The following is a 14,577-nucleotide window of genomic DNA, read 5'->3' on the forward strand; positions in this document are numbered from 1 at the left end:
TTTGCAGGCTTGACCTTCACTCCCATTAACTCACGCCTCACTTCTCTTGTCACGCTCACTCCCTTCGCTCCTCACTCCCCCCCTCTCACTCAGGCTTCCCTCGGGCAGTCTCAGCTAAAGTCCTGTCCTGTCTCTCAAGGATCGTGGGATGAGGAGTCCTTGGCGAAACAGATCCTCCTTCGATCCCACGTGAAGGAGAGTTGGAGGTGGAGGTTGGAGTCAAGAGTCTTCCACACACACACACACACACACACACACACACACACACACACACACACACCACGTAACAATAATCTGGACAGACTATTACCACAAACACCAACAAAAAACATACTATTTCCTGCAGGTTATAGAATTAGACTCCACATAAAATATATATATATGTATATATATATGCACGTAGACACCGAACAATATTTACTTAGTCTTTTTTTAATATCCTTCTTTGCTCATCATACATATATGTGCATGTATAATATTGCTTTTGTTATATAAATGATATTGACAAAATTCAACAATACGTATGCTATAATTATAATCTCTTTCTTTACTCTTTGAAGAACAGCGACGACGTGGGCTGGGGAAACGTGAATGAACAACAGACAGATAGCGGTAGAAATATAACAAATACCTGGATAACGTTGGGATGACAAGCATGATAAGAAATTAATTACTCCTTGAGGGACAGTGGTATAAGTGGGCTGGAGAAGTGACTCGTGAGTAAAAAACAAATCACTTACAGTAGAAGTAAAGAGAACAGATACTTGGAAAAATTATGTGAATTAAAAAGAAAGAAAAAAAAAACGCAGTAGAAATACAAATAGTAAATGCTGGGATAAAGTTACGCGACTGAAAAAAAAATAATAATAATAATTCTCAGTAGAAATAGAGAGAACAAATGCTGGAAGGAAACATGACGTGAATGAAAACAAAAGCACTCGTAGTAGCAATACAAATAACAAATGCTTGGATAAAGTTACGTAAATGAAAAAAAAATTTTAAAAATCGTCCTCAATAGAACAAAAAAAAAACTCCGGAATAACTTGACGTAAATGAAAAAAATATATATATCAGTAGAAATAGACATAACAAATGCTAAGAAAGAGTTACATAAATAAAAATAAACACATCACCCACGATATTAAGATAACAAATACTCGAATAACCTTAGGAATGACAACAAGTGTGATAAAAACAAGTCCGAACAATTTACGAAGGAGGACGAACGCTCCCTCGGGAAACAATAGGCGGGAAACAGCACTAATGATAACAGGAGAAAGCCTTTCCTAATGTAATACTATTCTGAAGGGTGGCTAAGGGCGCGGTACCAACAAGAGTCACTCGCAGCCACGCCCTTATGAGTAAACCCTTACTTACTCTAGTAGTTAATTGGTTGTCTTTTGTATTGTATTTTCCTTTTATTTTTTTTCTAAGTAACCTTGAATGATATGTTAATATCCGCCGCACTTAATGATTCTAATGATTCTTCAACAGTAAACGAGCTAATTTGGTGTCTTTTCGTATCATGTTTCCCATTTTTTCCCGAGTAACCTTGATTGATATGTTGACACCTGATGATTCCGATGATTCTCCCAGTACAGGTGCGCTAACGAGGCCAGGAACCCATTAAAACATAACCAGGTATCACTAATTGTCCTGGGAATCTGACCTGTACGCCATATTGTTTAACATTCCCACCAGGTGCTTCATCACTTAACCTGCTCCATGTCACCTCAGTCCCCCACGTGACCTGCACTGACCTTTGACCCTAAACCTTCCCTCCCCCCCATCCTGACTGGACCGTAACCTGTCCCACCCTCACGCACCCTCATATCAACAAAACACAAACTCATTCATCAAGATTTGAGTAATTATATAAGACTCGCCAACTGATTAATGGTAACTAGGTGGTCAACAAAAATATTTTCTTTACGCACTAGATAACACCGAGACTTACAGTTACGTACGTACATTATTTAAAGAAAAAATATATACGTATCCATTATAATCATCTAAATGACGTCCTCGGCACCGCACGCACATTTTCTTTCTCTTTCCCTTCATCACAACATCTATGTACAGACTCCTACACACAACACTACAAGCATCTACAAAACACCTATGTACTCTTAATAAAAACTGGGGTCGCTCGGAATGTGGTTCAGATGCAGCGTGGAAAAATTAAAAGGGAAAGGTTAGCTGCTCTTGATCCTGATCTTGAAGCGTTCCCTCTTTCTTCGTGTCCTTTCTTAAACCCTCGTCCTGCACGTACTTGAATCAGGAAAGAAAATCAGCAATGTATTATAGTCAGATTTAGGCTCATGTTCTTAAATAAACTCTCATTAGGACTATTTTCAAAGGCAGTAGAGATGATTAGCCGAGTTCTCATGGGTGTTATGCTCGTTAATGATGTATAATCCTTGTTAAACCATCACTAGAATCACCAAAACACCCTGAAAAACACTAATAACCACTACAACCAGTTTATAAAAAGATTCCGGGATGAGAGTGAAACATTTACAAACACTGCCCTTCGTAACGCTATTTTTCACTAAGGTACTTGAGGGAAAGGAACCAATAGAACCATGTCAAGCTGCTCGCGTCGTGTCCGGCCAGCTGAGTGATGCACCGCGACGGGGAACAAAGAGCCAATCAGAGACGAGCTCTTCCCTGACGTCAGAGCTTGATGGCCGCCGGGAGAAAACCAGCGGCAGTATTCAGAAAACCTTTGTTCTTTCGCCAGAATTACTTTCAAAGGCCACATAGAGAATTGGTTGCATTTTCAAGGCTGTTTTTGTCACTGGTGATGCTGAATACTTGTCAAACTACCAGTAGAACAACGAAAACACTCCTGAAAACCCCAATAACTTCTACAGCACGTTGAAAGTAAGAGTGGTAAATCAAGGATTATTTTCAAAGGCCACAGAGAGAATTAGCCGCGTTTTTAAGGATGTTTCTGCTACTGAGGATACCAAATACTTGTTAAACTACTAGTAGAACCACGAAAACGCTCCAGAAAACTTCAATACAATCTCCCAGGCCACAGTAAAAGTAGTGATGGTGAGACGCTGAAGTGTTTGAAAATACGAGCCCTGGACAGTCACGCGGAGGCAAGAATCAACAAAACAACTCAATTGAAAGGACACTCGCACACTCAGCACACTCAAGTCTCTCTCTCTCTCTCTCTCTCTTTCTCTCTCTCTCTCTATCTCTCTCTCTACACCCACCGACGTCTAAATTCTCTACACGCACCGACGTTTGAATTCTGAAGCGCATCGACCAGTGTGGAGTTAGCCGTCTCGAACTCGCGGTAAATATATCACAACCATAAAAATCGGAGTGCCCCTCGTCTTTTCTACCAACCCCGCCTCCACCAGCCACCAACCCCGATTCAAACAAAAAACGGGGCAATGAAGTAAACAGAAAACGAGAGCATAGACTTTAATCCGTGTTCTTTAAGTGTAAGGAGAGAAAATAAGCAAGTTTCGTAATGTAAAAGAATCGGAACTCATCTGTAAGTCAATAAGAGGAGGGTTATGAGGTACGTACGTGGAGGAGGAGGAGGAGAACGAGGACAAGAAGTAAGATGAGAAATGTCAGACCAACACATGCTCTTCAAAATTCAGAAAACTTGTAAATAACTGAGAAAGCGAGACAGGAAGAACATACCATCACCCACAGGAGTGAGAGAGAGAGAGAGAGAGCGAGTGAGAAAGACGCCCTTCGCTGCTCTGCCAGGCGTTACTCATGGGCAGCGCTTGAAGGAGGGGCGGGAGGTGATGGAATGACAGGTAACGAGGGAGGGGTGAGTGAAAAAGGACCTGTAAAAGTCTCAGGGAATCAGGACGCCCTTTGGGGATGTATGAGGGGCGTGAAGGGCGTGAGAGGACGTGAGAAGCCTGGGAAAGAGGGTATGTGGGGGTAGAACAGCGTGGGAAGTCCCTGGGGAAGGTAAAAAAAAAAATATACGGGAGAGCAGGTTGGAAGGGACGGGGTGGTGGTAGTGGGTGACTGAAGGGAGGCTGGCTGGGAACTGGCGGGGATTGGCGGGGCTGCATCTCCCTGTGGGCGTAACAACACACCATATACACAGTGGCACGCGTGAGAGAATGTACACACACATACAAACACACACACGTACATATACACGTACACGCACATGTAGGTATGATTCATTGGGTGTGTGCACGCCAGAACAGCCGCGGGTGTGCACTTCTCTCCCCCAACACTCGAGAACAACAACAACAACAACATTAACAGCGATCAGGAAACAGCTAAGAATTACACATAACTTCCCAGCATCCCCGGCGAGGCGGGAACACAGCGCCAATGTAAGACTCGTGGTAAATCATCCCACGCACAATTTACACCCCACATAAAACAAAGCATAAAAAAAAATACACGGAAATAAATGTTCAAGTGACGTGACTTACCCGGGAAACAAAGGCCGTGGAAACACTGGGAGTGGCGTCAGGTGCTGCGGGAATGTGGCGCCGAGCAGCACAACAAAACAGTGCCTTGGGGGATCTGGCGACGCCCGGTGATGCTTCCCGGGCGCCAGGGAACAGAACAAGGGCACCACACGACGCACGACACCGACTCACCACTCACCACTCACGCTGACATCAAGAAAACACTGAGTAAAGAAACACCCGCTGACATCCAGGAGCGACTCAGCGCCCGCGGAGACACGAGCGCTGAAGTCAGCCAAGGGATACGCGGGCAGATGGGAGTCTCGTCTCTAACAGCTATTTTTTATGGTTTTTCCACTATTTTATATTATTGCTGGTGATCCTACGCTCTACGCTTCAGGCTGCCACTCGCCACGGCTCACCATTAACAAAACAGGAGTACTGAAGGGTTTGATCCATCCTACGCAGTGATATACCACGTAATCATCTCCACTTTCCTCCCCTTTGGTCCGCCTCTCCATCTCCTGGTCGTCGCCGCGCGGGTCGAGGCGTGAGTCACTGGCGGTCACTGGTGGTCAGTGGTGGTCACTAAGCTGTGCTTCGCTGTTACTTCAGTTTATTATACACAAGGTGATTAATAGTGCGTCCCTCTCAGCTGGCGAGGGGCGGCGGCTACTGGTCCTGGCGATACAAGGTCCACAATTGGCACGTGAACAGGACCTTACCTGAGCGAGGGGAAGTGACGAGTCCTCTTTGCTTGACCTTCAGTTTGTCCTGCGGTGTCAGTGAAGCCGCGTGTCAGCATCGTTGTTGTTCCACGTATTCGCTGCTAAGTCCTTCCGGAGAGCTGTTCACAAATCGATGTGCTGTAGTGGGTGTATTTCACTCACTCCTCGACCCTCGCGGCGACTCCAGCAAGCGGCGGCTGAGCAAAACACATGTGCCTTGAGGGAGCACCGCCACACGACGCCAGTCAAAGCAACCTGGCTAGACTGAGGTGTTCCCGCGGCCGGAGGGGAGCAACGCGGTAGGCCTCTCTCTCTGTCTGTCTCTTTCTCTTTCTCCTCTGCTATGCGATGCTCTAGAGACCAGGACAGTCACCAAGCGGTCGGCAACACCACAAATTCTCACTAGAAAACACCTACATATCTGTCTACAAAAATAACCGACGGGCACGTAGTAGTACTAGGCACACACTTACATCGCATAATTGAAAATTCTAAAGGGGGAGGGAAAGGCGATGAGGTAAAGGATGGAAAAAAGAATCTCCTGAAAAACAAAGGAGACACAACGCAAGGAACCGCACATGTATACAGACAAGACTGGAGAATAGTTTAGATAGGATCGTGCGTCACCTGTCCTTCCCCCTTGACAAGCTGACTACCACGCTTGAGTCTGACATCACTACAAGACCTACAGCTCAAGTGGGACTCCTGGGATCCTCGAGGGGCTGAGACGCGACTCTGCGCTAAGCCCCCCAGACACCGTGACTCCTGAACCCCGGGGAGTCTTGTAGAGCAGTTCAGAAGACTAGTTGAGATCCTGGAAGGTCAGGGATCAATAGAGTGACCTCGGGGACAAGGGGCGTGCGGGGGTCGTCTCAGGGGAGCGTCAGAGAGCCGGAGTGCTGAGATCAACTCCGGCTTGTTTACTTGTTTCACAGTTTCGTCTGGTCGTGTTTCTTCGGGGAGGTGATAGCGGGGGGTGAAATAATCTCCCCAACTAGACGCTTCTTCACCTTCCCGTCGGCAGTGGTGGTAGTGGGAGCTGGAATATCCTCATCACTATCTGATCCAAGTGTAAGAGCTGGGTTGATACGCCCATTCATCTCCCCTGTGGCGTTGTACTTAACCACGGTGTGACAAGCCATCATGGTCATCTCTCCCTCCTGCGGGTCGCCAACCTGCTGCACGTCGTCGGGGATGTTGACGACGCAGCGCAGCACGTCGTATTTGGGTGGGAGGCGGCCTGTCTCAAACACCCACTTGGACAGCATGGAAGCGAAGAGCAAGAACAGGCCGGAGAGGACCATGGCCAGGGTGCGGAAGGGGAACAGCTGAGTCCCTGTATCCTCGTCATACCAAGGGTACCTGGGGATGGGACGCAAGGAGAGGAAGGAAAGAAGGATATAAAGATAGATAGAGGAAAGAAAAGGAGTTGGATAGAAGCGTGAGATGGAAGAAGGGAGGAAGGAAGGGAGAAGGGCAAAGGGACGTGAGATGGAAGATAAAAAAGAAAGGAAGGAAGGAAGAAAGAAAAAGAGTAAAGGAGGCGTGAGAAGGAAGAACAAGAAAGAAAGACAGAAAAAAAGAAAAAAGGAAAAAAGGAAAAAAGAAGAAAGAAAAGGAAGAAAGAAGGGAAGGAGAGAGGACACAGAAACATACATAAGACCGTAAATCAAACCATACCACACCCCACAATCTCCATTATTCCCATTGGTCCCTCGAGACAAACACACACACACACACACACCACCCAACAAACATTCAAATCTTGCCATCCCTCTCAACCCAACCTATTATTTCCACACTGTCTTAACTCAATCTCCCCTCTCTTATCTTCCCTCTCTAGTACCTTAACTCTATTCTCCCCTGTGATCTTTTTTAGCTACTTTCACCTCGTTCTTTGTCTCACCACCAGGGTCCTCAAGATACCCCTTTCACGACCCTGACCCTTGAACCTCTCACTCTCACTCTGTCACCCACGCTCTTCATTCTTACGCTCCTTGTACCCTCTTGTCCCTTCACCCTCCTTTTTACTCAGTTCAAACCCACGCACTTGTCCTAAGCCACGAAATCTGACTTAATGCTGGAATGTCAATGATTAATTTTCCTCTGAGAATTCTGCCTGTTTCTTCATCGTCTCTCCAAACCCATTCTCTTGCCCTCCTAATCCTGTGAAATTTGACTTATTTGACCTCCTAAACCCATGAAATTTATTTTACTTGTAACTGTACTCGTAATCCCAATAATACATTTCCTATTGTATTTATTCTCTCACCCTCCCTCTTACTCCACTTCAAACCCAACCACTTATGCTCCACTAAGCCCTGACTTAATTGTCCTCCCCAACCCACAAGTAGAACTTACTTGATGATCGCTGGAATGCCAATGATAGACTCCCCTCCGAGGATTCGAATGAAGAGCCCCAGAATGTAGGCCCCCAGAGAGCCGTATAGGTTGCAGTGGTTCTTGAAATGCACCACCATCAGGAGCTGCGGGAACAGAATCACGTAGACCAAATCCGACGAGAGGTACCTGTGTGTGCGAGAAGAAATGATGCCTGATGTTAGTCTTGGTTATTTTCACGTGTGTTTAATCTTGTTCTTGATCTTGTCTGGTGTTTTGAACCGTTTTTGTGTGTTTTGGAAATTTTACGTGGAAAAAAAATCAGTAATGGATGGAAATGCTTGTCAAAATCGTTGAAAATAGAGAGGAAGGAACAGATAAAGACAGAAAGATGTGAGCAAATAGAAAAATAGATAACGAAACAGGATAGAAATCATAAAGACACAGAAAAATACGAATAACACCTCAAATGGAGAATATAAATGAAAACTCCGTAAAACTAATGAGAAAGGGAACTGGGAAAATGAGAAGAATGAGAATGGAGAATACAAATAAACACTCCGTAAAACCAATGAGAAAGGGAACTGAGAAAATGAGAAGAATGAGAGGCTGGAAGAAAAATAAGAGTGAGAGGAAAGAATTGAGAGTGAGAGGCTGGAAAAAATATATACATAAATAAAACTGGCTTGAAAAAACTGATAGTGAGTGGGTGGGATCTAACACTCACCACAGCCCGTAGATGGAAGGAATGGTGAGGGCAAGGGTGGTGGCCAGGAACCCGACGAAGAAGATGGCAACCCTCATCACCCACAGCACCTCAGTCTCGCTCGCCTGCGTCAGAGAAGGAGAGAGAGAGGGAGAAGGTTTGTTAGGTAAAGGATCAGCCAACTTATACGTGAAATTTAAAGAGAGAGAAGCTAAATATATGCATACGTTTGGTGAAAATACTAAAATATGTGGAAAAATTTGAAATGCTCCTTATAGAATTTAAAGAATGCTTATAAATCTCCTAGAAGAAAACTAGATAAGCAAGAAATACACCGGAATATGTTAGAAAAAAACTAGATAAGCAAGAAATACACCGGAATATGTCACTAATTCAGCAAATTATGACAAAACAAGAGAAACTGAACCTGAGGAGCAGAAAACTAAAAGCAAACTAGAAAAAAAAAAAAGGAATCAAAAAGCATAGAGGTTGAACGCTTACAAAAAAAAAAAAAAAAAGAGAGAGAGAAACGTACAGAACAGAAAAATTAAACCCTAACTTTCATAACTTACATTCTGTCTGAAAATTAGCTTCCAAATATTCCTGGAGAACATGGAGGCCGCGGAGAGCACTGAGGAGTCTGCGGAGCTCATGACGGCAGCGGAAATGGCGCCAAGACCCACGAAGGAGACAAAGGGGGGTGTGAGGTGCTGAATGACCAAGGGCAGAATCATGGCGGTGTGGTTACTGGAGATGCACGTTTCAACAGCCTCACAGACCAGCGTTGTTTGGTTCCAGTCTGTGGTGAAGAAGAGAAGGGAGAGGTTGTGTGGTTGTCAGGTTAGGTTTGGTGTTTGGCTGGAGGTAGTGTGAATGTTAGGTTAGGTCAGCTGTGTGGAAGTAGTGTAAAGGTTGGGTTAGCTTAGATTAGGTTAAGTTACGTTAGGTGTGTCGAGAGAGTGTGAAAATTAAGTTAGGGTAAGTTAGGTTAGGTTAGGTTAGCTGTGTGGAAGTAGTGTAAAGGTTGGGTTAGCTTAGATTAGGTTAAGTTACGTTAGGTGTGTCGAGAGAGTGTGAAAATTAAGTTAGGTTAAGTTAGGTTAGGTTAAGATAGGTCGGGTACAGTTAGGTTAGATTAAGTTTTGCTAGGTTAACTTAGGTTAGATTAGGTTAGCTTAGGTTAAGTTAAATTTGGTTAAGTATGTCGAGGAATTATGAGGAAAGGAAGAAAAGAAGACAAAGACAAGATAACAGACAGGATGACAGAGATCAACCACCTGGCACGCACATCCTCAGACACCCTCCACCTGACTGAACATCGAATAAGGTGGAGGGGCATGATCGCGCAAGCCACTTCTGCGATATGGTAGAGGTGAAGAGTAAAATGTAGCTATAGTATGAAGTGTGAAGATAGTGTGAAGTGTACAGGTAGCATAAAGAGAGTGAAGAGGTATTGTGAGGTAGTGTGTATGATAGAGTGAGGTGAAAGTACAGTAAAGTAGAAAATAGAGACTAGTAGAGGTCTGAGTGTGTGAAGTTGTTGGATTGAAAGAGTGACTGTCAAGAGTGAAAGTGAGTACAGGAGGGTAAAGTAAAGGAATAAACACGTAAGGAGAGAGTGGCGAGTGACGGGAAAGGAGTGTTAAAGAAGCGAATGAAAGGAGTAAACGAAAGAATTGGTAAAGAAAGTGAGAAGTCATTACAGGTTCGAGATAGAAAAGGAGAAATTACGCAAATTATACGAAATAGGAGATAATTGAAATGGTGGATAATATTGAGGTAGAGACAATTAAGATAAACAACAGAAAAGAGAAAAGGGATACAAAAAAAAAAACAAAGTGATGAGTAAAAAGGGAATAAAAAAAAAGATAAATTACACGAAATAGAAAATAATTAAAACAGCAGATAAATTTGAAGTAGAACATAAGGAACAATGAAGACAACAAAAAAAAAAAAGGAAGAGAGAGACAAACAAAAAAAAAATAGTGAAAAAAGACAAGAATACAATAAAGATTTAATCAGGAAGACTCACACCTCTCATGTCACCAAAAACTTTCACCATCTCTCTTTCCTTCCCCCTCCTCTCCCTCCTCCCCCCGTCCCTCTACCTTCCTTAATATAGCACCGACCCTAAACGTGACACCCCCTTCATTCCCTCCTTTCCTCCCTCCTCTCCATTATTCATTTCTTCCTAATACCTTCCTTCTACTCTCCTCTCTCCCATCTCCCTCCCTTCCTTGTCCCTTTTTTTTTCGAATGCTTTTCCTCTTCTCTCTTCTCTCCTCTCTTCCGTTTCCCTCCCTTCTCTCCACTGCTCCTTTCTTACTAATTCCTTCCCTCCTCCCTTTTTCTCTCGTCTGTCTCCCATCTCTCCACTATTGCTTTCCTCCTAATCCCTCCCCTCCTCTCCATTCCTTCCGTCTACCCTCTTCTCTTTAACTCAGCCCTACCCACAGTCTTCCCGTTCCTCCCTTTCCTCCCGTCCCTCCTGCCAGGCACCCAAGCTCACACGTGGCACTGTTGACTCACCCGTGACCTTCGCAATGGCACCAATGATGACGGGGGGCACTGCCATAATGAGGCACCCGAAGGCAGCCACGTAGGAAAGTACCTGCGCCTTGTGTCCTGACTTGCTGGACAGAACACGCTGGAAATACACCTGGAAAGCAGAAAAACCTCTCTGGAATGACTGGAAAGCACAGAAACACTCTTTGAAATTATTGGAAAACACAGAAGCACCCTCTGGAATGCTTATAATGGAAAAGTAAAGACAGACATAAGATTTTGGAATGATGGACTGGAAAGGATAAGAAAAGACACACTGGAAGTACACCTGGAAGACAAAATGCACCCTCTGGAATGCCTAGGAATGGAATCAAAGGTATACTGGACATACTGGAAGATACTGCCATCCCCTGGAATACTTAGTAGTAAAGAACTGAGATGAACTGGAAAGTGAAAGGCAAGACACTCTGGCAGACCACTGGAAAACACAAGATCACCCACTGGAAAGCTACAGAAGTCTGGAAAGGACTGAAAGACACAAGAACATCCTCTGGAAACCTTAAGAAGACTATAAAGTGCTGGAAAAACAGGACCACACTGCCTAACTTGAAAAAAAAAATAGAAAAAAAAAACAGGCACAGGAATAAAAGAACGGGAGAGAGAAAGGGAGAACCGAACCAGTCTAAAGTAAGTTCTAACCTGCCAGGGGATGCCGCCGAAGACCAACAGGAGGCAGTAGTCGAAGTAAAGACCCAGATCTGAGTTGTCCACCTCCCCGATCCAGTCTTTCTCCGTCCCGATCACGTCCCCCACCGCAGGATGGTTCCAGGCAAAGGGAATGCACAGCCACTGAGGATTCAATGGAGCGCAATGTCCTTCACAGATCCTACGGTGTCTTAAAGTTTGTAGGATTCTTAACTCTCCTGCTATGAATGGATGAAGTGTAAATCTTAAAGGGTATAATTGACAGCTAAGAAAGTGACTAATGCAATAACGTTAATCTTCCGGTGTCTTGCGTGACTTAAAGCATGTAGGATTTTGACTTCTCTGCTATGAATGATTGGGAATTTGTTGTAAGTTTAGGTCGTAATTTGAAAGGCAGTAATTGACAGCTAAGGAAGTGACTAATCCAATAATTTTAACCTTCCGCTGTCTCTTACTTTATTTCTGCTTCGTAAACTGTCTTAAATTACTCAAATGAAGTTTTAAGTGTCATTACTAGTCAAAGAATTAACAAGGCACTTAGAACTGAATGTATTTATAGGCTGTTAAGCATTTTTTGTCTTGAATCTTTGTTTAATGTCAAGATATGCTTTCACTTAAGACATTTTTAGAAGCGTTAATGCAGCGAAGTGTCTGAAGATTAACGGGAATCCTCGGTCATGTTTTGCTTGAGAATGACTAACGTTGTGTGAAGTGAATCTTTTAAACTGAGATAATGAAGCACCGGGGGAGAAAGAATAGTAAAAAAAAAAAAAACCTACACTGGAGAGAAATGTATACAGTGCTTTATTGGCTCTGCACACACACACACACACACACACACACACACACACACACACATCTTTAGCTAACACTTCCCTGCAAAACCAAGAGGGAGATTAAGAGGACTAAGAGAACATGCTTGTCGGAGCGTCTCGGGACATGTCAGAACAACTTAACACAAAACATCAACTAATGTCTGAAGTTTCGCATGCGGTTACTTAACACTTAACACTTTACACTTACCTCTCCCGCCGCGGCCTCCTGCACCTCCACAGACTCTGGGCTTTAAGTGGGTAAGTGCGTAATGTACACTTAGCACAGTTACGCAGCTAAGATGAGGGAATGGTAGTAAAATGCATGGAAATATTTTTTTTTTTTCAAATTATTCAGTTATTTTGTAGTAAACGTTAAATTGGTAACACACACACACACACACACACACACAGAGAGAGAGAGAGAGAGAGAGAGAGAGAGAGAGAGAGAGAGAGAGACAACCCTTATCATCCCCTTCATTTTTTACACAATTTCGCATGTCTTCTAAATATTGCATGGTATATTGTATGCAGGAGAGTCTTGGGACCTAGAGAGAGAGAGAGAGAGAGAGAGAGAGAGAGAGAGAGAGACTACTTTTATTTCATGTATGTATATAAGTTCAAAGTTTATTTACATGGCTAGTTACGTCTTTTAAACAGGACACGAGAGAAAATTGACCATGTAGATAAAAAAACTGGGTCAGAGAGAGAGAGAGAGAGAGAGAGAGAGAGAGGAGGGACGGGTGGGGAGAAAGAACACACCCAGCCAGGTCACGCGGCTGTACATGCAAAAGGTTAAAGGTCATCAGCATATTCGCTTCAACACTTCACTTCCTGGCAGCTTTTTTTTTTTTCATTACTTTTTTTTTCGCTTCTTTTTTTCTGCTCTTTTAAAATAGTATTGATCGTCTGCTGGTGTCTGCTGGGCTTACCTGTGTACCTGCTGCCTCCCCTTGACTCACTCCCTGAAGTATGTGTTGCGTATATCTTAAGAGTACCTGGTGTAGTGTAGCTTTCGAACTCTAGATATTAGATTATATGAAATTTTTTAACCTTTTCTCTGCTAAAGTATCTAGTGCAATGTAGCTTTCGAATTACAGATACTAGATTATATGAAATTTTTTAACCTTTTCTCTGCTAAAGTATCTAGTGCAATGTAGCTTTCGTATTACAGATAGTAGATTACATGAAATTTTTAACCTTTTCTCTGCTAAATCATCTAGTGTAATGTTGTCCTCGTGTTATAGATAGCAAGTTATATAGAAATTTTTATCTTTCTTCTACCAAGGTACCTGGTTTAATGTTCCCTTCGTATTACAGATAGACAGTTAAAGAATTCAATAGCTAATTTTACCCATTTTTTCTGTCAGGAGTGTGTTATTGGATACCAGATGCTTGAAATTATTTGGTCTAGTCTTGGTGTTACAGATTTTAGGAATAGTTAATGATTATTGAGGGAAATTCATTTATTTATTTGTTTATTTGTTTATTTATTTATTCATTTATTTTTGTTATTTACTCTGAACGGATATATTTAGTGCACTTTTCTCTTGTTACTCCATTTATTATCTTTTGCCTCTTGTTCACTTGATTCTCGTTTCCCTTTTCTCTCTCTCTCTCTCTCTCTCTCTCTCTCTCTCTCTCTCTCTCTCTCTCTCTCTCTCTCTCTCTCTCTCTCTCTCTCTGCTTATCTATCTATCTATCTATCTATCTATCTATCTATCTATCTGTCTATTTCTCTATCTATCTATCTATCTATCTATCTATCTTGTTTTTCAGCTTTTATGACCTTTACGATATATTTCATACTACAAAAAAAAAATGTATTGTTTTGCACTTCTCTTTCGTTCCTCCATGTATTGTATTTTGTTTCATTTCGTTTCTCGTCTATTCTTTTATTCCCTCGTTTTATTACATTTCCACATAAAGGCTTTACAAAAATTTGAATCTTACTTGTGACAGTTTTGATTTTTTACGTTGATTTCCACAAAAAAAATGTCTTAAAACTGTCTCCAGATACGAAATTTTAACGATTCTAACTCCTGAAGGGCCACAATGATAAACAGTCACTGAAATACCACTAAAACATTCATATCTCTTATCTTTCTCGTTTTCTATATTGTAATTCGTATGATTGTTATAAATGTTGCCTTTTTGTCGTATTGCATTAGTGTTTTTCCTTTTATATACTGAAATACCTCATCTATTTGCCCGTAATTCGTTTTGTTCCCCATAAACCAACACTTAACCTAATTATGGCACACTCATTCCACCATTACTAAGTGTTTTAAGTGCTTCTAATGTCACACACCTTATCTGAACCACCTTGCCCTCCAGCCCAGGTGCGCGTCGTCTAATTACCTTCATTA

The 14,577-nt window shown here is 42.8% G+C and overlaps 1 protein-coding gene across 2 annotated transcripts in view; it reads right to left on the reverse strand.

The window, feature by feature from the left end:
* Window positions 1-369: 369 nt before the first annotated feature.
* LOC135090541 (high-affinity choline transporter 1-like) overlaps window positions 370-14,577 on the reverse strand; it is a 33,632-nt gene continuing 19,424 nt past the window's right edge. For both annotated transcript variants that reach the window (XM_063987364.1, XM_063987365.1), the window contains exons 5-10: window positions 11,391-11,540; window positions 10,716-10,845; window positions 8,759-8,985; window positions 8,208-8,311; window positions 7,502-7,669; window positions 370-6,502 (exon numbers count right to left, since the gene is read on the reverse strand). In XM_063987364.1, coding sequence (XP_063843434.1) covers window positions 6,070-6,502; window positions 7,502-7,669; window positions 8,208-8,311; window positions 8,759-8,985; window positions 10,716-10,845; window positions 11,391-11,540 — 1,212 coding nt within the window. In that variant the 3' untranslated portion in view covers window positions 370-6,069. The remainder of the gene's footprint in view (window positions 6,503-7,501; window positions 7,670-8,207; window positions 8,312-8,758; window positions 8,986-10,715; window positions 10,846-11,390; window positions 11,541-14,577) is intronic.

Source organism: Scylla paramamosain, chromosome 35 (genome assembly GCF_035594125.1).
Source record: "Scylla paramamosain isolate STU-SP2022 chromosome 35, ASM3559412v1, whole genome shotgun sequence".
NCBI classification, from domain to species: Eukaryota; Metazoa; Arthropoda; class Malacostraca; order Decapoda; family Portunidae; genus Scylla; species Scylla paramamosain.